At 39.7% G+C, this 26,429-nt stretch overlaps 1 protein-coding gene across 1 annotated transcript in view; it reads left to right on the top strand.

Moving 5' to 3' along the window:
- The window catches only part of TOP1 (DNA topoisomerase I), a 91,742-nt gene that overhangs the window by 20,460 nt on the left and 44,853 nt on the right, over positions 1-26,429 (top strand). The window contains exons 3-5 of the mRNA XM_077778881.1: positions 10,593-10,695; positions 24,392-24,515; positions 25,669-25,724. Coding sequence (XP_077635007.1) covers positions 10,593-10,695; positions 24,392-24,515; positions 25,669-25,724 — 283 coding nt within the window. The remainder of the gene's footprint in view (positions 1-10,592; positions 10,696-24,391; positions 24,516-25,668; positions 25,725-26,429) is intronic.

The raw sequence follows: 26,429 nt of genomic DNA, 5'->3' as shown, positions 1-26,429 counted from the left end.
TTAGAAAGCTGGGGTTTGGGGGAGGGAAGGGTAGAGTTCTTGCACTTCTCAATTATTTTCCCTTCCAATAATGGGTTTTCAGGCTTTCTGACTGCTTTTAGTTTGGCATTAAGTTCCTGGGGAGATTCACACACCCTTGATACTGACCACGCTTCCGGATACCAGTCTTTTATCACCAAAACCAGCTTGTTATCTGTCCTAGACAAACTTTTGAAGCGCTGGAACATACGGAGTCTAGAGTATTAAGTAGAATTGTTGATTTTATTTAAACTCCAGCTTCTGGGGATGTGGTATTGGGTTTGAAAGTGAGGGGAGAGCAAGGAGAAGATGCAAGGATTTATCCCAGTTAACATGATTTAATAAATGAGAAGCAAGTAATGAATATTTTCTTTAGAAAACTAATTTCTTCAGGGTGCCTGGATGGCTCAGTTGGTTAAGCATGCAACTCTTTTTTTTTTTTAATTGTTTTTTAATGTTTATTTTTGAGAGAGGAGGGGGGGTGGAGGGAGGGAGGGAGACAGACACAGGATCTGAAGCAGGCTCCAGGCTCTGAGCTGTCAGCACAGAGCCCAATGCGGGGCTCAAATTCATGAACCGCGAGATCATGACCTGAGCCAAAGTTGGACACCTAACCGACTGAGCTACCCAGGTGCCCCTAGCATCCAACTCTTGATTTTGGCCCAGGTCATGATCTCATGGTCCTATGAGTTCAGGACCTGAGTTGGGCTCAGGGGTGAGCCTCCTTGGGATTCCCCCCACCCCACCTCCCCCATGCATACTTGCATGTGCGCTCTCTCAAAATAAATAAACGAAAAAAAAGAGAGAGGAAATTAATTTCTTCACCCTGTGCTTTCACCCAAATGATTCCAGTGCCCACCTTCCTAATGCAGTGGTTGTATGTTTATGTATCTTCTCCGATGAGGTTATCTTTGACAAAGTTGTATTGTGACTGCCTCCTTGGGAAGGGCAGGTTTGGTTGAATAACTATTCCTCATCCCCAGCCTTTATATACAGTACATATTTGGGGAAAACATGATAATTTTGATTTTAAAAAAATTGGAAATGTTACTAGTCCCTTCCCTCATTCTTGATTTGCTTTAGAGCTGAATTTTCCTAACATTTTTCTTTTGATGATTATCTTTGGTGGAAGAGCCCATCATATTGTACAGCTGCTTTAAGTCTCAAAACTTGTCATTAAAGGTCATCATAAGTGAGGTCTGGCTCAAAGCATGGCAAAGAGCTCTTTATACCAGAAAAGTCTTTGCCTTTGTTTACAAGGAAGCAAAAGACTCTTCCCTCCTGCCCTGCCCTGATTACCCTAATAATTTAGAAATGGTGGAGTGGCAGATGCTTTAACATCATGGGATAGTTGACTAAATAATCAGTAACATTTGCTAATTCCTTAGCCTTTTCTCATAGTGTAAATGCTTATGCTTTGGTTGAACAGTGATTGCATTAGAGACCCTGAGTAGAATAAGCTTGGCGATACTTTTAGCTACCTACTGATTGCAGCTAAACTAATGCAAATGTTTCCATGCAGGTGGTGTTAACTGGTGTTATCAGTGCATCCCCTAAAACTTGTAGGTTTTTTAGGCTTCTGGGTATAGGATTGTTTGAGCAAGTCAGTTTCAGTTATTTCTTCCTAAGTGCTTTTCTTACCTGGATCTGTAGACAGGTAAGAAAATCAGAGATACCCTTTTGTCATTGGCTTGTTAGGCAAGGTGGATGGGCATGACTGCTGCCTTAAATGCATGTATAGAACCTGAACCCTGAGTTACTTGGAATGATTGAGTAGCCTTGATTTAGTTCTATGTAAATTGATCATGAAGAGGGGTCAGTTGTACTTAATTGACAATTTGTATTTTGTGGCGATTAGCCAGGAATTCCATTACAACTATACATAAGGAATTTGACTGACTTTTGAGATAAAATAAGATTAAATATTCTGAGCCCCAGTTTCTTCATCTGTAAGGGAGGTGAGTTTATTTACTAAGGTTACAGGTATCTAAGTTGATGATCAACAGAGATTTGAAGCTCTTAATCACTGACCTGTGCTGCCTTCTTATAGACCCAATAGTTAAGTGACTCTTTAAAATCTGTTTGTTTGTTTATTTATTTATTTATTTAGAGAGTGCTCGAGAGAGCAAGCATGTGAGCAGGGGAGGGCCATAGAGAAAGAGAGGGAGAGAGAAAGAATCCTAAATAGGCTCTGAACTGCTAGCACAGAGCTTGTTGCAGGTCTCAAACTCTTGAACCGTGAGATCATGACTGGAGCCGATATCAAGAATTGGATGCTTAACCTGACTGAGCCACCCAGGCACCCCTAGTTAAGTGACTTTTACCCCAGGTCATACAGTAAGTGAACAAGAATTTGAATCAGCTATTTTTCACTCTGTTGAACTGGTTTGCTTCCTCCTGCTTCCTTCAGAAGTCTCTTCTAGCATTCTGTGCTACTCTCTGACATCTGTAGTCAGCATTAGGGTTTAGCCATGATCTTTTGTGTTTACTGCATCATTCTTGAACATATTTAATCAAAATGTTTTGGTTTCCTTTTTCATATAATGTCTGTGTGTATCTGATTTTCTTAATGGGTGTGAGCTCTTTATCTTAATGCGTGGTTTGACGCTCATTTGGCAACATCGAGCTGACTCTACCTGGTTTCCAGACCTGCAGCTTCATTGTGAGTCTGGGATTAGACCAGCTTTCAGGGATTTTATAAAAGTTGATTGAATTTTGCTGGACTTAACTTGATACTGAAGTTTCTTATTTGTAGGTATTTGGTTTCCTTTCTGTCTAAGCAGAAGATTAGGACTCTAAAGCTACAAGATGTAGGAGTGCATCTATATCTTATTTTAAGACACTGCTTTTGGGACACATGGCTTTAGAGACGCAAATTAAATATAACTCTGGGATTTTATTTTTTATCTGCCCCTTGGAAGAATCAACTCTACCATTTTCTAGCTGGCAGAAAGTAGATCTTTCTTAATTTTTGCTCAATAGTGAGAAGATTACTTTTTCAGCAAAAAAAAAAAATCAAAGAATTAATAAATAGTAATTGACAGTTGACTTTAATTGTTCATCTGCCAAGAATGCCCACTCTCCTTCTACTTTGCTCTTTTGCCTATAGTAAGACTTAGCTCACACACTACCTCTTCTGGGGAGCTCAAGTTCATTCCTCACTGCTTTCTTGGACCCTGGCTCTTTATTTCTTCTTGTTCTCTGGTGGAATCAGGTTGTTTCCTCTCAGCATTTTACTTTTCACTTGGCAACAAAGATTCAATTATTTTTAACTTTTTTTTTAAATAGAGAAAGAGCACATGCGTGTAAGCTGGGGGGAGGGGCAGAGAGGGGGAAAGTGGGGATCTCAAGCAGGCTCCCTGCTTGGTGTGAAGCCTGACCCAGGGCCTTATCTCATGAGCCCAGGATCGTGACCCGAACTGAAACCAAGAGCCAGATACTCCACCAACTGAGCCACCCAGGCACCCTGATTATCTTTACCCTTAAGACTCTTCAAAATATCCATAAATTAAGTAATTCTGCTTTACTACCTTTAATGAAAGATAGAAGGAGGGCAGTAAAGTAGAAAATTCTGCCATCAATTAAGAGATGGGGAGGTCATGACACCCATATGTTGCATGTGTAGATGTTTGGGAAAATGTCACCTTTATAAAGAGTTTGTATAGTTTCTGAATATGAGCATGATGATGCAGTAAAAATACTGTTGCTTTAATGTTAATCATACGACATTTGAGATTTTGGGGTTAGGAAAGGAAATTTAGTCTATTTTAGCAAGTCTCAAATTTGCAAAGGTTTCTTCTCTGCTGACTTAATTTTTCTCTGCCTTCACATATACATAGAGCAGCATAAATTTTCTTTCTTGGCAGTGTGTCTTCAGGCTGAATTCCTAGATACAGGTTGCTGGGTCAAAAGAGATTGTGTATAAGTTAGTTTTGTTAGACATTGCCAAATTCCCCCTCCACAGCGGTTAATGAACTATATGCACTTTTTTCAGATGTTAAAAGAGGCAGAAATGTGTCTCAGATTCGATAAAACTGGCACCACCTAGAGTTGTAAAAACCAGAGATGACAAGCCTGCTACCTCGTGCAGAGAATAAATACACCGAATAGGAGACAGCTGTTACTGTTACCTTCTGTGAAATGGCGAGAATATTTTCTCATAAGAATTGTAAGAGATTGAATAAGACCGTGTTTCTAAGTCCTCTAGCATGGTTCTGGCACATATATTAGGGCCCCTTTTCTCTTGCTTGCTTTGGGCTGTGGCTATTTGGCTTCATGACTTAAATACCTTACTAAATTGTGAACTCCTTGAGGGTCGAGCTCATGTCTGATGAATCTTTAGCAGAACACATTGGATTTAATATATTAAAAATGGTTGTACCTGAATTAACCCTAAGAATATAATTCTGAATCCAGTAGTAAAAGATTTTCTTTTCTTTGGCACATGAACCATCAAATCCTGATGTTATGCTAGCCAGCAACTTTCCCTGAGGGTATATCCTGAGAACACACAGGTACTTTCCTCTTTTGTCATTTGGAAGTGTCTTTACTTAAAGTCTTTATTAACCTTAAGGAACACTGTAGATGATAATAGCAAAAGATGTTGATTGCTATTCTGTCTGTTCATTTACTTATCTGTCCTTATGGAGTAACATCAGTGAAGTAAGAATGAAAGGAATTACCAGTTACAGGTCTCTTGTTGTCTCAAGGCTGCCTTCTTTCAGGGGTCATCCTCCTATGTCTTCTTAAATGTTTTAATGCTAGCCTTTGGAACAGTTGTCAAGTTATTAGGTGACCTGAATTCACAACCAATGAGGTTTTCTGGTGGTTTGATATGTAGTGGTTTGCCCCTTTCATTTCTCGTCTATCAGTCAAGTTCAACACAGTTCTTTTTGCATTAACAGCTGCTTGAAGTGGCAAGATCCTTTCTCCAAAACATTTTAACAGTATCTATTCTTAGATGAATTCTATTTAAGGGGAAGGGGCACATACTTATTTGAAGTGATCTTTAAGGCCATTAGTCTGCTTTCTATAAATATTTTCACCACAAGGGATATAGATCAGTTTGCCCTTATTGGCTTCACTTTTTCACTTACTGGCTTCTCTTCTTACCAACATCTGTAGTCAGATGGTCTACTGTTACCCTAAAGTACAGTATGACTTCAGTTAGTTTCATCATTTCTCCATTCTTCCTCCCACCCATCTTCGTTCTGCACAGCTTTCCAATGTCTGAAAGCACCTTGTTCCCCTAATCACCTACACCCAAAGTCTTTGAGTCATCTTTAACTCTTCTCTGAGTGTATTTACTATAGACAGTCCGTTTGTGGAGCTCCTGGAATTGGATTCTATTTCCATTTTCTTTTTTTTTTTATAATTTTTTAAAAAATTTTTTGTTTGTTTTATTTATTTCTAGGAGAGAGAAACAGCGTGAGCAGGGGAGGGTCAGAGAGAGAGGGAGGCACAGAATCTGAAACAGGCTCCAGGCTCTGAGCTGGCAGTCAGCACAGAGCCCGACGCGGGGCTCGAACTCACGAATGGCGAGATCATGACCTAAGCGAAAGTCGGACGCTTAACCGACTAAGCCACCCAGGCGCCCCTCTATTTCCATTTTCTTCAACATGCTTTTACATTTTCCCTTTCCTTCTCTCTGCTCCTTGCTATCACTTTTTCCTAGACTGCTTAAGAAACACTAGCTAGTTATTTTGCTTTTACCTTTCTACTCACATTGCCCTTCCATTAATCTTTAAGTACGGCTTTTATCTTGTTCCTTTTTTGCTTGAAGTGGCTCCCTGTCATCCTTGGAGTAGGACACCCTGGCTCTTAGGTTAATGTTATCTATCAGACTCTCACTGCTCCTTAACACAAATCCTGTCTTGGGCTAAGCAAGTCTTCTCCTGGTATCCTTATATAATAAAAAATAAGGGATTGGAAGGGAAGCAGCTTAAAGATAGTGTTTAGCTTTTTATTATTAAAAGTTTCAAACATGAACATCAGTAGAGAGAGTAGTATAATGAACTCCCCATGTATCTTACACCCCCCCATTTCAGTAACTGTCAACTTTTCGCTAGTCTTGTTTTATCTTTCCCCATACCTCCCCCCAGATTTTTTTCTTGCCTTGATATTTTATTAAAAAAATTTTTTTTTTAATGTTTATTGTTGAGACGGAGAGAAACAGAGCATGAGTGGGGGAGGGACAGAGAGAGAGAGGGAGACACAGAATCTGAAGCTGAGCTGTCAGCACAGAGCCCGACGCTGGCTTGAACCCACAAACTGTGAGATCACGACCTGAGCCAAAGTTGGATGCTTAACCAACTGAGCCACCCCAGGTGCCTCTCTTGCCTTGATATTTTAAAGCAAATTCCAGACATCATTTACCTGGAAGTACTTCTGTATGTGTCTGTAGAGATTATTTATCTATCAGTTTACCTGGTGTAGAGCATCTCTACAATTTCTCTGTCAGTTGGTAATTTTGTTTGTTTATACACTCTTGGTATTCTTTAGGTGTCTCATTTTGTTTTACCTCTCTGTCATTTCTCCTCAGAGGACCCAGTCTGCCATGTGGAGGAGCTATACTATAGCCATTCAGATATTTGAAGTTGCCATATATTAAACTTTCTGGTACCTGTCACCTCACACATAGCACAGTTTGAGCCTATGATCGATATGGCAGATATCTAATAACTTCTTTTGAAATTAAGGGCACTTGGGGTTCATATATTTGACCTGAGTCTTATTTGAGTCACTGGATTATTAGCTGTGTAGCCTTAGGTTTCTTACCAGACATTTTGGTGTTGAGTTTTTAGATTAGCAATTGCTTTGAAAGACTTGGAGACCTGGCTATAAAATCAGTTTTGAAGTTTTGTGCCCTTAAAAAGGTAATGTTATCAGTAGAATAGTATCTGAAACCTACCTGGAAATTACTTTCAGTTCATCTTTTACTTAGTTTCCTTTTTTTTTTAAGTTTAGTGCTTTTTAGTGAATTAAACTACTTTTTCCTTGTGTATATGAGTGTCAGATTTTTGGCAAATCTTGGTAATTTTTAAAAATAACTTATTTTTTTTTTTTTACTTATAGAAGTGATTTGTTATGGGCAAAAATTGGGAAGCAAGACAAAGTAACATACAATCTCAGGTTGCTCATAAGTTTACCACCCACAGATAGCTACTTTTAACATTTGGGTGTGTCTTCTAGTATTTTTAATATTATTTGTTTATGTGTGTTGAAGTATTATTTTTTAGATACTGTGTCCCTGTCATACTCTGGCCATAATAGCAGATCCTAATGTTCTGTTTCTTATTTGTTAAATCTGACCCATAAACGAGATTAAACCACATAGATTTCATTCCAGATTGTAGTGCTGGTGGCATGTTTTGTTATTATTGTGGTTTTAACCGTAAGTTGTTGGTTTAGGGCAGACATAATACGGGTATTTATTACTGTTGTAAACAGGGGCCACCACCTTTGTGTGTTGGATTGACTCAGCATTTTATAATTCTAGACTTGAGACTTACAGAAGTTAGGGGGTTCTGTGTGCTAGGTGGAAGATTGGGTTNGTTTTTTTTTTTTTTTTTTTTTTTTTTATGACACCATATGACTTTATTTTTCCCATCTCTGTGGGGTGAGAACTTCTTATAGCTAGGGATATGATCATCAAATTTTTGCTTCCCTGGGGCCTGGCACAGGATACATGCTTAGTGGGTTATGCCAAATGTGGCTTTTTTTTTTTTGCCATGAGCCAGAAATGGGATGAGCACACAGATTGCCTGTATGTTATTATTAGTTATTTATTGTTACACAAAACATGTTACCTCAAAGTTTACAGCTTAAAACAACAAACACTTGTTTTCTCATGTAGTTTCTGTGAGCCTGGAATCCAGGAGCAGCTTAGCTGGGTGGATTTGGCTCTGGGTCTGTCATGAAAGTGGAGAAGTCTGAAGACATAACTGAAACTGAAGGCCCTACTTCTGAGATTGTTTACTCCCATGGTTGTTATTAGAGCTTCACACTCCCTGCATGGGCCTCTCCACTAGGGTTGCTTGAGTGTCCTAACAGTATGGCACCTGGCTTCCCCCAGAGCAAGGAGAAAGATCCAGTGCCTTGTATGACCTTCTAGCAAAAGTCGCATACTGACATTTCTTTCCATTTTATACTGTTTTTTTTAGGAATGAGTTACTAAGTCTAGCTTATACTCAAGGAGAAGAAAATAAGCCCACACTTATTGAATAGAGAAGTGTCAAAGAATCTGTTGGACTCTTGGACAGATTAAAAAAAACCACCACATATGTTTTCAGTACATAAACTTCTAGTTGGTTCATATTCAATATTGGTGTGACCTGACCCCAATGAGCTACATTTTTAGTACACCCTTAGGATAATTCTGATACACAGTAAAATTTAAGAATCATTAACATAAATATGCAGGGAGATACCATGTTCACAGATCAAAAGACATAACAATTTTTTGAGGTCACCTCTATCCAGATTGTCCTTTGAACACAAACTTCTCAGCTGTTTTTTTCTTCTTCTTTTTGGAAATTGGCACACTGAATATAAAACATTTATGGAAATGCAGAAGACATAGAATAGCCAAAACAATGTTGAAAAAGAACAAAACTAAAGTACTTTTATAACCTGATTTCAGAACTTACTGTGAAACTATAGTAGTCAAAATAGTGTGTGTTTGTGTAATAGAATAGAGTCCAGAAATAGACTTAAGATTATGTGGTCACTTCATTTTCAGCAGATAGGCCAAGGCAATTCAGTGGGGGAAGGGCTGTCTCTTTAAGAAATGGCACTACAACAACTGGACATCTTTATAATTAAAAAAAAATGTGCCTTATGACTTACCTCCGTGAAATTCCTAGAAAAGATTCACAATATGTATATCAAACCAAAAAATTGTAATCTCTTAGAAACAACTCTTAGAAAACTCTCCCCCCCCACTATATATATAGTTATTTATTTACTTAGAGTTTTTTATTGTGAAACAGAGAGCACATGTGCAGATGGGGAAGGGAGAAAGAGCGAATCCCAAGCAAGCTCCGCACTGCCAGTGTGAAGCCCAGTGCAGAGCTCGAACTCACAAACTGTGAGATCATGACCTGAGTTGGATGCTTACTTGACTGAGCCACCCAGATGCCCAAGAAGACAAATGTTTTTAAAATGAGGAAAGATTCAAAGAGATGCTTGACCAAAAAGATACATAAGTGGTCAATAAGCACATGATAAGATGCCCGTTATTTAATTAGGAAACTGGATTAAAACAAGTGAGGTACCACTACATAGTTGCTAGAATGGCTAAAATTAAAGATTGATAATACTAAGTGTTAGAGAATTTATAGCAGTTGGAACTCTAATGCATATTGGTGGAAATGTATAATAATAGTACAGTCACTTTGGAAAAGTTTGGCAGTTTTGTATAAAGTTAAACATATACTGGAACGCCTGGGTGGCTCATTTGGTTAAGCGTCCGACTTTGGCTCAGGTTATGATCTCACAGTTTGTGGGTTTGAGAGCCCCATGTCGGGTTCTGTGCTGACAGCTCAGAGGCTGGAATGTGCTTTAGATTCTGTGTCTCCCTTTCTCTCTTCCTCTCTCCCACTCTTACTCTGTCTCTTTCTCAAGAATGAATAAACATTAAAAATATTTTAAGTTAAACATACTTATCATGTAACCCTGTGATTACACTACTAAGTATGAACCCAAAAGAAACGAAACATGTCTACAAAAAGTTGTATATGAATGTTCATAGCAGATTCATTCATAATAACCTAGAAACAGCTCAAATGTACATCACCAAGTGAATAAATAAATTGCAGTATATCCATAACAGTGGGATTCCACTCAGCAGCAAAATCTTAACCAACTGCGGACAGATCCAGCAACATGGATGAATGTCAAACACCACACTAAGAAGTCAGACACAACTGTAAATCCTATGTGATTACATTATATAAAACTTGACACATATCCATAGTGCTAGCAAATTAGTGGTTGCTTTCAGCAGGAGGGGTCTGCGGGGATGATGAGGATTGACTGGAAATGGGCACAAGGGAACCTTTTTGGGGTGATGGGATTGTTCTAAATCTTGATTGTGGTGGGGATTACACCTGTGCATGTGTTTGTTGGCCTTATCACACTGTATCTTCAAAATGTATGTATTTTTCTGCAAAGAAATTATACTTCATTAAAGTTATTTTAAAAACATATCTCTTGAGGTTTGGATTTTCTAGAACTTACATAGATAGCCATCTCATCTTGAGAGTGTATATTCAAGATTTACCCTTTTGTATCATTTATGACTTAGTCTCAGTAGTACCAGATATAGGGAGAAGAATGCTAAACTGTTACTTCCTTTTACAGTAGAATTTGTTCCCATTTCCCCTTCATGTTTGTAACACGTCTTGGTTTTAGAGGCAGGGTAATGGGATGCCTTGTCTGGGCGGCTTTGTGAAATCTTTCCTTCCAGTGGAATGTGCTGTTATGGCTACCTTCCATTGAATCGTGTCATTGTGCTGCTTAGGCAGGAGATAGCTTATGACTCCTCTTAACTGACTCATCTCTTACGGTTGCAGATTCTCATAAACACAAAGATAAACATAAAGATCGAGAACACCGGCACAAAGAACACAAGAAAGACAAGGAGAAGGACCGAGAAAAGTCCAAGCATAGCAACAGGTAAGGGTTAAACCAGCAAGTCCCTCATCATTTGGCAGTGCTTTGACTGTGGCTTAGCTCACCTGGAATAGGTCTTAACCTGATCCACAGGTGAATAGCATGGATAGCAAAGTAAGCAGAGTGTAGCCTTGATGATTTGGGCCTTACAAGGAAGGCTGTTCACATCAAGATTTACAAAGCAAGTATGGTGAATTCTCTTCCAATATATATTTCTTTAGAAATACAATTTTTAACTCAGTCCGCTATGGATTCATTGTTAACACATGAGGTCCAGAGAACTTGCTTTGATAAAAGGTGTGACTAGATTGGAGACTCGATATATGTATTCTTTCTGTACAGGTATAGATTAAAAATTCTTACCTTGAGCCTCCATGGTCTATGAGCCCCTGAAATCATATGCAAAGGTTAGGTATATGAGATTTTCCTGGAGAGAGTGATTTTAGTTTCATCAGATTATCAGAAGGGTTCAGCTCTCATGGAAGCCACTGACCGTCAAAATAAATGAAACTCAGTAGTGCTACCCTTGGAGATTCAAGCCTCAGAAATATATTTTCATTTTCATTTTGCTCCCATTTTTTGGTGTAGCAAGCAAGTGGTTAAGCACAAAGACTTTGCATATTTTTGGATATTGGGACCCCTTGTTGAGGACTTATGCTTCCATTTTAAGTTAAAGGCAGTTGTTAGGGAAGAGTGCTATATGATATTCCCAGAGTGGCCTAAGTTTTGTTAAAAGGGAATGTAAAGATCAACAGTGCGAGTGGAGGAGGGGCAGAGAAAGAAGGAGATGCAGAATCTGAAGCAGGCTCCAGGCTCTGAGCTGTCAGCACAGAGCCCGACGCAGGACTGGAACCCACAGACTGAGATCATGACTTGAGCTAAAGTCGGACGCTTTACTGACTGAGCCACCCAGACGCCCTAAGATATTTCTATTTTTTTTTTTTAAATTTTTAACGTTTTATTTATTTTCTGAGAGAGAAACAGGATGAGCAGGGGGGTGTCAGAGAGAGGGAGACACACAGTCTGAAGCAGGGTCTAGGCTCTGAGCTAGTGGTCAGCACAGAGCCCGACACGGGGCTCGAACCCATGAACTGTGTGTGTGATCATAACCTGAGCCAAGGTTGGACGCCTAACCAACTGAGCCACCCAGGTGCCCCGCCCTAAGATATTTATAATGAATTCCTTTTATGAGTAAGTCTTTATGAATCATTAAAATAACCAGATTAGGGGCTGCTGGGTGGCTCAGTCGGTTAAGTGTCCGACTTCAGCTCAGGTCACATGACCTTGTGGTTCATGAGTTTGGGCCCCACTTCAGGCTCTGTGCTAACAGCTCAGATCCTGGAGCCTGCTTTGGATTCTGTGTCTCCCTCTTCTCTCTGCCCCTCATTTGCTCGTTATCTCTCTCTCAAAAATAAAAACGTGAAAAATTTTTTTAAATAACCAGATTAATTTTCTCTAGTGGAGACATTGCTTTATGTATCCTCTACCACTCCTGTGGTCTTTCCCCCACCACTCACTCATTTCTTACCATTTGATCATCTAGTTTCCATGTTCATTACTCTGGTGAATTTAATCTTAGTAGTTGAATCCAGTCTCAGTTCACCTGTGTCTTTTTTTTCAGTTTATAGTTGTTCAGCCCATATTAACCTCTTCCAAAGTAGATTTGAGAGTAGAGTATTGCCAAGAATAAGGAAGTTCATTTCATAAAGATAAAAAAGAGCCACTTAGGAGGGCATAACCGTTATAAATGTCTATATATGAATATCAGAGCCTTAAAATACGTGAAGTAAAAACTGATGGAACTACAAAGAGAAATTGACAATTTTATAGTCAGATTTTGTTGTCTTTCTCAATTGATAGTATAAGCAGAAGATCATTACAATGTAGAAGACTTGAGCATTACCAACTAACTTGATTGGATTGAAATTTCTAGAATATTCTACTCAACAGAATACAGATTCTTGGCACCTAGAGCATTTTCTGAGATATACCATATTCTGGGCCCAGCTCTCCTTAAAACCATCTTCCCTTGCTTTTTGTCCTTTTCCATCTTTCTGGCCACCTTTTTTTTTTTTAATTTTTTTTTTTTTTTTTAATTTTTAGGAGAGAGACAGCATGAGCAGGGGAGGGTCAGAGAGAGAGGGAGTGACAGACTCTGAAACAGGCTCCAGGCTCTGAGCTGGCAGTCAGCACAGAGCCCGACTCGGGGCTCGAACCCACGAACCGCGAGATCATGACCTAAGCGAAAGTCGGACGCTTAACCGACTAAGCCACCCAGGCGTCCCGCTGGCCACCTATTTTTTAACCTCCTTCCAGTGTACGTAGCAGTCCTCTGTCTGGCTGTCCCTCTGCTACCTCTCTTAACATTTACTTTTCTCTCATGTTCCATTATGCAGTCTTGTGAAACTTTCTTTTTTTTAATGTTTATTTATTTTTGAGAGAGAGAGAATAAGCACGTGCAAGCGTAGGAGGTGCAGAGACAGAGGGAGACAGAGGATCCGAAGCAGGCTCCATGTTATCAGCACAGAGCCCCGTATGGGGCTCAAACTCACAAACCATGAGATCATGACCTGAGCTGAAGTTGGATACTTAACCAACTGAGCCATCCAGGTACCCCTAATCTCATTTGAATTTAATATGCTATTAAAATATGCCTTAAAATATGCGATTACTGTTTCCGAGTACTCTGTTGCCCTCTACTATCATTCTTTTAGTTACAGCTTAGACTTTACTTCTTTCAGGGATCCTTTGTGCCTACCCCCTCATATTGAATGTTACTTCAGTGTGCTCTCTGGCACATTGAATATATTCCTATCACAGTAATTGCCAAGTTGTGTTGGTATTATAATTGTCTCTTTACTTCTTTGTATTCCCTGTTAGACTCTGAAAGTCTCTCAGAGCAGAGCTGAAGTCTGTTTTGTTTTACATCCTCAAGGCTTAGTACAGTTTCTGGTGGAGAGCTGGCACTTACCTAGGGTGCATTGGATCAGTGAGTGGATGACCTGTGGGTACACCAATTGCCATCTTTTCTCTTCACATACTCTTAATCTTCTACAAGATAGTTCCTTCTGGCTCCCCCATTTTTCAAACATGTTTTTTCTGTGTCTTTAGTAAAATATACGTAATGTGTTTTTGCGGTTTCAAAGTGGCATTAAGTGTATTTACAGCATTGTACGACAATCACCAGTGTTCATCTCTAGAGCTTTTTCATTGTCCCAAATAGTCTCTGAACCCACTAACCCATGCATTCCCATTCTCTCCTCCCCTGCCCCCCCCAATCCCTTGGCAACTTCTTTTCTACTTTCTGTCTCTGAATTTGCCTATTTGAGTACTCATGTAAGTAAAATCACAAAATATTTATCCTTTTTGTGTCTGGCTTGTTTCCCTTAATCTAATGGTTTTCAAGGTTCATCTGTACTGTCACATATCATGATTTGGTTCCCTTTTTAATTTTTGTTTCTTGAAATTTTTTTAGAGAGACAATGTGAATGGGGTAGAGGGAGAAAGGGAGAGAATCCCAGGCAGGCTCCACACTCAGCTCAGAGCCCAACACAGGCCTCGATCCCATGACCCTGGGATCACGACCTGAGCTAAAATCAAGATTCTTATGTCCAACGGACTGAGCCACCCAGGTGCCCCTCCATTCCTTTTTATAGCTGAATAGTACTCCCATTGTGTGTCTGTACCACATTTAAAAAAAAATCTCTTCCTCTGTTGGTAGATATGTTGTTAGCACATTTTTGGCAGTTGGGAAGAACACTGCTGTGAACATGGGTGTACAAGTATCTATTTGAGTCCCTTCTTTCAATTCTTTGGGTAAATACTTAGGAGTGGAATTGCTGGCTCATATGAAATAAGTATTTTTATCCTGCCTGCCATGCTTCTACTGTGCTGGTTGATGTGAAGTACCAAAAAAATGAGGTAATCCTTGAGCATGAAGAACTTCATCCCCAGAAAAATATGCTGTTAAAGAATGCTAATTTCTATGTTAGCATGAATCTGCCCCCCGCCCCCAAGTTTAAAAAATCCAGGTTAATTTTTAAAACAAGCTTTTTAAGATGAATTCCTTTTTCTCAGGCGCATCTGACTTCACCAACCAAAATGTATCATTGCGGGAGAAAAGATTAGGTAGAAGTAGCATAAAAAGCTTTGGGACATAGGTTTGGCCCTGTTCTGTTTTACCAAAATCTCTGTTCTAAAAATAATGTGTATTATTTTGGTGTCCTTTTTCTTAGAAAGCCTATGGTAGCTTAATTGTCTCTGTTTAGAAGAAGGCCTCATCTTGGTCCCTCTGCTTAGGTCTCCCTTGACCTTGCTCATTAGGTTATCTAACCTTCCTCAACTCCTCTTCAGTTCCTGCATATCAGTACACATTTCAGAGGGGACTTAGAGGAGTCAGGGGGAGTCTTTAACTGTGAAAGCTCTTTAACTGTGAACTGTTTCACTAATATGAGCTGTTTTTTGTACATCTATCAAGCATAATATTCCAAGATTATAGCCTAGGCAAATTCATTTGTACCTTTTAATATATTCTTCATTTTTATCAAAAAGCTTAAGAAATTATAGCCTCTTTGCCAAGAGGCATTGAAAAACCTGGCCCTAGTTTCTGTTTACACATGACTAAATCTAGCCCTGGATCTCTAATTCACATGTGGGTAAGTTTAAGACAGTCTAACTAGATGATGTGTTGTAAGCAGACTTTTAAATACTTCTTGTTTTGACCTCTACTGACATACTACCTCTTTGCAACGAAGCAAGTGAATTAGTTATATATTTATATTTCATTAAAATCCTGTACATTGTGTTCCCTTTTTTTTTTTTTTTAAGTTTATTTATTTTGAGAGAGCATATGAGCAGAGAGAGGGAATCTCAAGTAGCTTTGTGCTGTCAGTGGGGAGTCTGACTCATGGCTTATACTCATGTACCGTGAGGTCATGACCTGAGCCAAAATCAAGAGTTGGATGCTTAACCGACTGAGCCATCCAGGCACCCCTGTTTCAGTCTTGTGTTCCTTTTTTTAAGTGACTTCTGGTCTTTCTCATAGTATTGGGTTTCTCCATTTTCCTTTGTAGCAGAAGCCCAGAATAATTAAAGTTTATTAACATGTTCTCTTAAAAACTGCTTCATTTTATCCCAGTATTCAGTGATCAGTTTGCCATGATTGTTCCTTTTCTGTTAGATATTAGCATCAATCATTTCTCATTAGACTAAACTTAGGACCTAACTCCAGGAGAGCTCTCTCTCCCACACAGTAACATGTGCTACATACTTGGAATGCCAGAGCAAGGGAAACCAGCCTTTCTGCCGAGACAGAATGGGATGTGGATCCATCCCTCAGGAGATCCCATCTTATTCATGTACATTTTCCTGTACTGTTCTTAAGGTACAAAATAAGGGAGAGGGTATGAAAGATCATTCCATCTTATCTCTTTCTGTGGTCAAGAGTCTGAGTGACATGCCCAAAGTCACATGGTGATGTGTTAGCAGAGCAAGGATAAGAGACCAGGACTTCTGAGTTGTTGTGTTTTTCCCCCACTGCGTTACTCCTTCCAGTAAAAAGAAAAAGATCTCCTTCCTAAGGAAGGTCAGTTGTATAGCTGAACTGTGTTAACACAAGCAACTCTTATACAGTAGTTGGTAGCTCAGGTTTTAAAATGCCAGATCTTTCAGGCACTGCCTCTTTATCTTTGGGCCCCAAATCCCTGAAGGTTTTGGCAACAGAAGTATTAATCTCATTAAACTCTGACCTTATGAAAACCCCATCACCTTTTTGGCCCATAATAACACAGGAAGAGTTTATACTAAAGTCAAATAAAAATAATTTCTTCTATTACTTATCTCTGGCACTGCTTCTTTCTGTTAGCCTTACTATTTAGCACTTTGGGTCTTTTTAAAAACTATATATATCCTGTCAAAAGAAACAAAAAGAATATTCTGTCTAGATGCTGAGGAGTCACTGGGCTTGTAGGATCTCACCAGATATTTTTCTTGAAAAGTTGCATTCTTAGCCATAAATTCTCTTTACTAGACCTCTTATGTAAACATTATCAAAAGCAATTGTGTGTGTTTGGGGGGGTTGGTTTTAGAGATAAACGGCCATCATATATGAAAAATAAGATTTCCTCCTGCTAGGTTTCCACTCCCNTAGTTTTTGACTGCGTCTCTTGCCAACTTTAAGCCTGGCACTCAGGCTGGAGTGACAAATTTGTGGAAAGCCAGGGAAGATAGAAAAGCTCTGCTGTGAAATAGTAAGGGAAGTGCTTTTCCAGCCATGTTGGCAGTGCTAATTTGTACAGTCAGTGTGAGAAACATCTGAGGATAAGGATGCTTTTGGGTTCTGCTTTCCCTTCCGTTTCAAACTGTACCTGAATTAGAATTGAGAGAATGTAGGATCTTAGGAAAATGCACTGGAATTAAGCAATCAGTTCTTAGGGGAAGTTTTTCTTAAAGGGATCAAATTTAAAAGACGTTTTGCTCGTTTTTTGAGCGATTTGCCAAAGCCCTAGCACTTATCTGCAGGTCCCTAGATCATCGTGTTTGCGGGCAATGGACAGTTAACCTAAGTAGGAGTCAGTGTTCAGTGACAAGCACACAAAAAAATAGAAGTTGAAAGCCTAGGTTCTATCGTTTACTGTGTGTCCTACATTTACTAGTTGTATGTCCTGATTCAAACCATTTAACTTCTTTCTGGATCTTGTTTTCCATGTTGGTCAATTGTTGATAACAGTATTGGTTTGGTAAGCCTTTGAGGTTTGTTGTGGGGAGAAACCAGTCAGTGGAATCTTGTAGATAAAAAGGTCTTTGGAAACTTTAACATACTAAAAGTTGGGGGGGGTGGTGGTGGTTACCATAAGTCCTGGTAGAGGATCATTCAGATACAGTAGAGCTGTTAATTTTGGTAATCTTTGAATCTAGTTTAGTAGCTATTGATAACATCCCCTTTGGAGCCCTAGTTTTCAATCATATCTAACCCTATTATAATGAACTGCAATAATTTATTTTTAAAGATCTCATGGTGGGAAGAGAATTTGAGCTAGCCACTAAAAGATGGTTAAGGTCTTGACAAGGGAAGGTGATGACTAGAAAGATGGCAATTCAGACAGCGAGAAGAGTTTTACACAAACATGGACAGTCTAATATGCTTTGCTCTGGAAGGAATCCCGTTAGGTAGACATTGGGTTAATAGAAGGTGGGATAGAAAATGGGGCCCAAAAAAGGAGCTTGAGGCAAAACTATTAAATCTTATCTTTGCAAAGTTGGGACTTGATTCTGAAGGAAGCTAGAAGCCATTGAAAACAGTTGATAAAAGAAGATACAGGACTTGGTCACAAATGGCATGAGCAGTCTATAAATAATTTCTAAAATTTGATTCAACATGAAGTTTTGATAATTCTTGTGATTTTGTTTAGTAACCTCTAATGGTGAGGTACATGAGGAAATCTTCATTTCTTAGAGGCTTTCAGAAACTGCTGCATTCTTTATCCAGAGACAACTTTTGAATTTACCTGGAATTTTTTATTTAGCAAACATTACTTAAGCCATAATTGCCTGCTTTCCTTAAAGGAGCCACGAAGGTCCTCCCTTCACAGCTTTGAAGCTTTCTAGGCTCTCCCATAGGAATTCCTGTGGTTCCATTGGCTACATTCTGCTGTGCTCTCCTTCCTTGAGGAATGGCCCAGTAGTGGGGATGAGTTTGTTCTCTTAGCCATTAATGGCTAAGTCCTGTTCTCAGAAGTTAGAAAGCCTCCTCTGTACCTAGCAGTCTTTCTTTTTTGTTTTGTTTGAGAGATCACGTGACAGCAGTTGAGTGCCTGACTCAAGCTAGACTGCCTGAGTTTAAATCCTTATGACCTGTCATTTGAGGTGTTCCTTGATGAGTTTCTTAAGCTTTCTGTGTCTCAGTTTCCACATCTGTAAAATGGAGATACTAATACTTATCTCAGAGTTTTGTTACGAGGATTTAAACTGCTTGGAAGGGTGGATGGCACTAGCGCTCTGTTAAGTATCTGTTAAGTATTTTTATGGGTGACAGGACAGACAGTTTCTGTTTTCTTTAACACATTTAAATGGTTTCCCATTGCCAGCGTCCTAGCTTCCCAGAATATCAGACAAAAGTTCATTGTTATTTTCCCCTAAAGAGGTAGCAAGTGCCTTCCTGCAGCCATCTCCCTACTTCCACACTTCTGCCTCAGTGCCTTAGAACCCTGGTCAGCTTTCTCTGTTGTCTGCTCAGCTCCAACAGAAGTCACAGACCAAAGGTTTCACTGTCACTTTAAAAATAGTGTAGCACAGGTTACTTTTTTTCTTGTAGCATCTGGAGATGTGGCTTTGAATCTTTCCATTTGTTCTCTTTGGCATTGACTTTTGGTTGTCCAGGCTGTGCTAGTGTGGTGGATCTAATCCACAGACAGACAGGGGCCCTGAGCCAAGGAGGCACTGTACTTAGCCAATAATTGTGCTTTCTCTCCCAGGGTTCTCATGGTGAAATTAATATTATTAATATTTCATCCAAAATGTGAGAATTACAGAAGTTCTAGTGTATCCCAGACTAAACTCATTCTTAATTTTTTCTTTTTTTTTTTTAATGTTTATTTTTGAAAGAGAGAGAGAGACAGAGTGTGAGTAGGGAGAAGCAGAGAGAGAGAGAGAAACACAGAATCCGAAGTAGGCTCCAGACTCTGAGCTGTCAGCACAGAGCCCAACATGGGGCTCGAACTCATGAGCTGTGAGATCATGACCTGAGTTGAAGTTGGACACTCAACTGACAGATAAACTCAGGCACCCAGACTAAATTCATTCCTTTTTAATATATTAAAAAAATTTTTTTAATGTTTATTTTTGAGAGAGATAGCATGAGTGGGGCAGGGCCAGAGAGAGAGGGAGGCACAGGATTTGAAGCAGGCTACAGGCTCTGAGCTGTCAGCGCAGAGCCTGATGTGGGGCTTGAACTCACCAACTGTGAGATCATGACTTGAGCCGAAGTCAGACGCTTAACCAGCTGAGCCACCCAGGTGCCCCAGACTAAACTTAAAATGCATTTTTTTCCCCAGATAGTTGGGTTTCTTACTATTATCAGTAGTAAGCCTTTCTCTCCAGTTTATTTCTCTTATGTCAATCCACTGAAGTTTCTTCAGTGTTTCCTTCATCTGTTTACTGCCTCTGAATTAGCCAGTATTATAGCCTCCAGTTGTATTAAAACCTATTTTGTAACTTTGACATATTGTGTCTATTTTTTTTTTTTTTTTTTAAGTTTATTTAGTTTGAGAGAGACAGAGACTGTGCAAGCCAGGGAGGGGCAGAGAGGAAGAGAGAGAATCCCAAGCAGACTTTGTGCTGCCAGCGCAGACCCCAATGTGGGGCTTGAACTCATGAAACTGTGAGATCATGTCCTGAGTCAAAACCCAAGAGTCAGTTGCTTATAACTGACTGAGCCACCCAAGTGCCCCTGATATATTATGGCTATTATGTGTGGAAACATAGGCAGGATCAGAATAAAGATAAAGGTAACTTCTCTCAAGACAAGGGGTCAACATATGAACCCCTCTTCCACACTAGTCACAATTTCCATCAATTCATTATCAGTGGAAAAAGATGCTGCTTGTTAAGCCGCCATGAAAATCAAACTAATTTTAACCCTTTTGGAAAAAGAGGTCCATGTTAGGATAGCCTCAGTGATGATGAGTCAGTCTAACTGGTCCCAAATTTGCTTCATTTTTCTACCACTGGCCAAATCCTGCTTCTAACCTTCCATGGCACAGCCTTACCCATGCTTCTGTATCACAGGTCTTTGACCCCCACCTGCATTTGCCATTTACTTCAGGTAGATTCCCAAGAAAGACTGACACTGGATCTTGCTTTTTGCCAGCACTCCTGCCAGCATGGGAGTTATGGATGAGGGGGTAGCACTCCAGCATGCTGTTTTCTGTTTCTGGAGACAGGGACAGGAATAGCATCTGACAAGTAGACTTGTTAGCCTTATGTTCAGGGCTCCATAAACCCAAATTGTTTAACAGTCTATAATGAGTTGCCTTGTGGTAACAAGGTGTTCTCAAGTCTGAATTAATCATCTGAGTGCACTTAGTATCAAAATCCTTACCTGCTCTCTTGCATCTAAACAATTGGGAATGGAGGAGAGGGAGTTTTCTTTTGGAAAGTCACATCAGTAGTTCCCATCTCATTCTGCTCTTTGATTAATTATGACTTATAAAAGGGGTACTGCCTAGCAGGTACTTTGAATTTCCTAAATGTCCCTTTGGTTATGTAGGCAGAGGAAGTATGGACTTTTTTCACTTTCCTGGGGGTGGCCTGGGTACTGTCACATTGCTTTGTTGTTTGCTGACTTCTTTTCCTTGATCTCTGTTTGGTATGATAATGAACAGCAAAGCTGAAAACTGGAGGGCTGTGTGTACACTTACAGGTAGGTTCCCATGCTGTGATGGCCAAAAGGCCAGAAAGCCAGTTTCTTAGCGAAACAGACATGTTCTTTCTAGGAATTGCTTTCATTGAGAAAGAAAGGAAAGTGAAAAGGAAAGAAAGGAAGATGGAGTGTTCCTAAACATAGATTCCTGAATCAATCATTTATAGTTTCATCAGAAGACAAAATAAGGAACAGCTTATCCCAGGGGTCTAATCATTTCAGATATTCAAGATCTCTATTCTAGAAAGTTTCTCCTTGATGGTAAAATAAAGTTTTGACTTTATATCAAATCTCAGACTGGCTGTGCATTTGTCCCTAATACCAGTCTACTTCAAGTAGTAGGTATCAATTTCATGGATATGTAATGGTACTGATTTAATGGAAAGTACTCTGAACTGGAGATGGAAATCCTGAATTAAATCCCAACTTCCCTTCTTTCTAACATTGTAACTTTGAATTAGACTTTGAAACACTGGCTCCTCAGTTTCTACATCAGTCTAAGAGGATAATAAAATCCACCTCACAGGTGAGGATTGCATGAAATAAAATGTATGTGAAAACGCCAAGCACAATGCTTCTTTGCAAAGTGGGAGTTTTTCTTACTGTGTATGTGGGGAGGTATTTATCCATAGGTATTATGGATGTAATTGTTCCAAACTGTTTGCTCTTAGGCAAAAAGGTGTGTAGATGGCCATTCATTCCTCTTATAAGTAATGTTTAAAAAACACTAAAACTACAGTGCTTGTATAATAGAATAGTAAGCTCACACATTTTGCTGTCATGTGATTTCATACGTGTAAGCTCCTGATGAGTCCATGGCAATCTTGGCCACTTTGCTCTTTGGTCAGTCATTTTAAAGTGAGTGAAAACTGGAAGTAAGAGTGTTAATGCAGTTGGGAGCCATTTTTGTACAAAGTAAAGAATAATATTTTGGTAAAACATTGCATCTTGGTAAAAGCTGATCATGAGAACACACTAATGGAGAGTGACCTCCTACTCCTGCTGAGCACAGGAAGCATGGGGGGACACTGGGTCACCATATGACTCCAAGCACACCGGAACTAGGCTTAGCCCCCGTGAGTTAAAAGAAAGTTTGCCCATGGAGAAACTTCTTACTTCATTGTGTGGCACATCTAAATAACAACCTAATGAGAGCAACATGGAGGAGTATATAAATAAGAGAAAGTTGGCATTGTTTTCTTTCATCTGACAGTCCCTGGATCTACCTAACCCTGTAGTCCTGTTTCTACTAGTCCCCCTGTCTTCCTGGCTAGATTTCATAAAGCTTCTGCATATTTATCACCCAAATGCCTATCTCAAGTTGAGGCTCCTTTTGTGCACAGAGATGTGTGTGACAGAAGATGCTCTTCTGATCTAGTTTCTATGCCTCACCCCTAACTGGATGCCATCATTTGTTTCTCTGTTTTTGGTCTTTGGTATAGCCAGGTGTGCTGGCCAAATCTCTTTAGAACAAACTTCATGAGATGGACGTAGCCTAATGAGCTCATTGCTGGTAAAAATCTCCTTTTTCTGGGCTGAAGGCTAAATGTGACAGATGAGAAATGCAGTGTGTGGTGGTGGGAAAGGCAGGAGCCGATGCTACCTGACTGTTCCTGTCAGCTGGGGTTGCTGCCACTGTCCTGCATCTTAAGGTGTCCTCCCCAGTTCATAACACTTGATTTCACGCTCCTTCTGTTGACTTGTGGAAGATATTGGTTGGTGCAGTAATAAACAGGTTTCATAAATGGCCTGCCCTGCACACTGAAGAAAACCGTCATCTAGTGTTCTGCCACTGTAACCTTTGCTTATTGCTCTTTAGTTTTTGTCCACATGCATGTTTTTATACAGTTGCAGCCATTTTATATATTCCTTTTTTTCCCATCTGTGGTCATAGACGTTGTCTGTATGTATCTGTAGGGCTCACAAATTACAGCACCTTTATGTAATGTTATTTCCCAAAAAGAAACTTCCAGGAGCTAGATCCTAGGGTATGAACATTTTAAAAAATGTTTTTATGAATTTTTGAGAGAGTGCAAGTACGGGAGGGGCAGAGAGGGGGAAAGAGGATTTGAAGCAGGTTCTGCGCTGACCACAGTGAGTCCCATCAGGCTTGAACTCACAAACCCCAAGATCATGACCTGAGCTGAAGTCAGATGCTCAACCAACTGAAGCACTGAGGTGCCCCTAGGGTATGAGCACTTTAATGCCTCTTGCTTTGTAATGTCATATTTAGTTTTCCAGAGGAATAGTACCTTTACTGTGGTTTCCAGTATGTCCACATAACTCTTACTTTTTAAATTAATTTTAAAAAATANGACAGAGGACCTGAAGTGGGCTCTGCACTGACAGCAGCGAGCCCGATGTGGGGCTCAAGTTCACGAACCAAGAGATGATGACCCGAGCCAGATGATGACCTAAGCTGAAGTCTGATGCCTAACAAGCTGAATCATCAAGGTTCTGCATCCTCAAAACCCTTTAAAAGCAAGGCTCTAAACCTTTAGCACAGGACATGTCTTTGCTTTTTAGCTGGGCCTTTTCTTATTGTGAAGAAAAGACCAAATAGGGTTTATAAGCCCCCTCTAGAAGGGACCAGCCTTGGGCCACCTCAGTGGGTTAAGCGTCCAACTTTGATATCTGCTCAGGTCATGATCTCATGGTTCATGAGTTCGAACCCCACATCAAGCTCTGTGCTGTCTGTGCAAAGCCTGCTTCCAATCCTCTGCCTGCCCCCCCCACCCCCGCATGCTCTCTCTTTCTCTCTCTCTGTCTCTCTCCCTCTCTCTTAAAAAAAAATTAAAAAAATTTTTTTAGAAGGGATAAGCCTTTCCTAATTAAAGGTAGCAGAAAACATCTACTGTGTTGGGCTGTTCACTGTACAGAGTCACCGAACGCATTTTTTTGTCATTTGTTTCTACTCTCTCATATCAGATGTCAGTGCTCAATTTGGAGCTTTCATCATAGTTTTTGCTGATAGAATGTTGTAGAAGCCCAACCTGTGTATTCTTAGTCATTTAACACAAAGTCCTGGTATGTTTAGAAGGACCCTGTTTCTCTTTGGTTTTTTTTGCTCCTTCGATAAAATAAAAACATCAAACAGAAATAAAGTACAGTAGCCGAGAGCTTCTACTTGAACCTTCTGTCAGGACTATTAAAGCACTAGAAGTTTCCATGGTTTCATGTTATCTTAGGGTATCTTGTGAGTTGATCTTGTGAAATGAACCCTTATGGTCCCTACTATATGGTCCCTGCTAACTTTTTGTGTCTTTTTTTTTTTTTTTACAGTGAACATAAAGATTCTGAAAAGAAACACAAAGAAAAGGAGAAAACCAAACACAAAGATGGAAGTTCAGAAAAGCATAAAGACAAACACAAAGACAGAGACAAGGAAAAACGAAAGGAGGAAAAGGTATAGAACTTTCCAATGAGGAAGGAAGAGCTGTGAGATGTACTTTTCATTTTCTTTATCTGTAAAAGCAGGTAATGAAAGTACCTTCGTTGCATAGTAAGATCCCTTGGCCTTTGAGTGAAAAGGTCTCTGTCAGGAGATTTCAGCGTCAGTCACAGTCTTAAGCGATGAAAACCAAAGCCTTTTTTACCACTGAATTTCACAGAACCAAATCTATCCATATCATTATCTTACTTTAAATGGCAAGTGGATAAATGAAGAATGTAGGGTTTCTGGAAATGTCAATTTTCTTTCATGAGGAAAATTCTGTTTTGGGGAGAAGGCATAATGCCATGTTGGTCTTCTCTTGAATGAAGGTCCTTCCTGAGTGAAAACTTAATGATGCTGGTGCCCTTTGTGGCTTTTGGTTCCAGCATAACCAGGACAAACAAACCTTCTCAAAATGGTTAGGCTCATCTGGCTGCAAATGGGTGGTACTCTGTATAGACTTAAAAAAGAAATCATTTTTATTTTAGTTTTGGAGAAAATAATGTTGGAATTTGGTAAATTCAGACAATATGAAATAGGGAATGTAATGAAAATTACACCTTCCTTCGCCTCTTGCTCATTGTACTTCATCTTTATCTTTCTGGAGGCAGCCCACTCTACTGGCTATTCTTTTGTATTCTTCCAGAGATACTATATTGGTGTCTGTGTGTGCACATGTGCATACATACGTGTATGTATCTTTTTGTATGTGAAAAATTTTGAAAGACTGAGTGGGAAGTGGAGAGGGGGATGTGAATACACTAAATCAGAAAAGGCAGGAAATAGACTATTCCTTTTTGTTGTTTTTGTTTTGTTTTTTATTTGCTCTATGCACTGCCAAGGGCTAATCCTTGAAAAGTGGAGTATGCTTATTGAGGGAGAGGGACCTGCCATCATTTAAAGGTAAATTTTGAAAGGAAACATTTTTTAGTAAACTGGATAATTCACCCTGAAGAACTGTAAAAAATGAGTCTTAGGAAAATGTCAAGACCTTTTGTTCACCTTCTCAGTTTTGCTAATAATAAGTCAGTGCGATCAAGAATTGGGGCCACATGTTCTCAAATAAGAGCGAGGCTTCTTCAAATTTAGTCTTTTCAAGGTACTAATCAGTTACTATTGTTTTCAGGTTAGAGCCTCTGGGGATGCAAAAATAAAAAAGGAGAAGGAAAATGGCTTCTCTAGGTAAGACTCCTCTGCTACTTTTCTCTTGGCCAGCTATGCATGTTGTAGTGTTGTCTGAACTTAAATAAAATATACTGACTTGGCCACCTCTAGGTTTCCAAGGAGGTCAGTAGTGAGAGCACTTGCTCTAAGCCAATTGGAGCATTTCCAAAGTGTCATTTAGTGAAACTAACCAGCACATTCTCCAGAAGGCCATTTTCAGTGGAGAAGATCGGCAGGGAGAAATTTCTAAAAATTCAGATATAATTTACATAACATGAAATTCACCCTTTAAAGGTGTACAGTTTGGGGGGCACCTGGGTGGCTCAATTGGTTAAGCATCCAACTTCGGCCCAGGTCATGATCTCATGGTTCGTGGGTTTGTGCCTCACATTGGGGTCTATGCTGACAGCCTGGAGCCTGCTTCAGATTCTGTTTTTCTCTCTCTGTCTCTGTCTCTGTCTCTGTCTCTCTCTCTCTCGCCCCCCCCCCCACTCTCTTTCTCTCTTCCACACGTGCTCTCAAAAATAAACATTAAAAATTTCTTTTAAAAAAAAGTATACAGTTTATTAGTTTTTAGTATATTCACAAGATTGTACAGCTTCCCCCTACCCCACTTTCAGTGCATTTTCATCATCCCCAAAAGAAACTTCATATTCAGTCAGTAGTAATTATGGATTTCCTGGGGGAGGGGGGGAATCTCTGAATTCCTCCTTAGAAATAAAG

The sequence above is a fragment of the Crocuta crocuta genome, unplaced genomic scaffold (genome assembly GCF_008692635.1).
Source record: "Crocuta crocuta isolate KB4526 unplaced genomic scaffold, BGI_CrCroc_1.0 scaffold248, whole genome shotgun sequence".
Taxonomy (NCBI): domain Eukaryota; kingdom Metazoa; phylum Chordata; class Mammalia; order Carnivora; family Hyaenidae; genus Crocuta; species Crocuta crocuta.
Note: the sequence above shows the minus strand (reverse complement) of the source record. Positions and strands in the feature narration are given on the sequence as shown.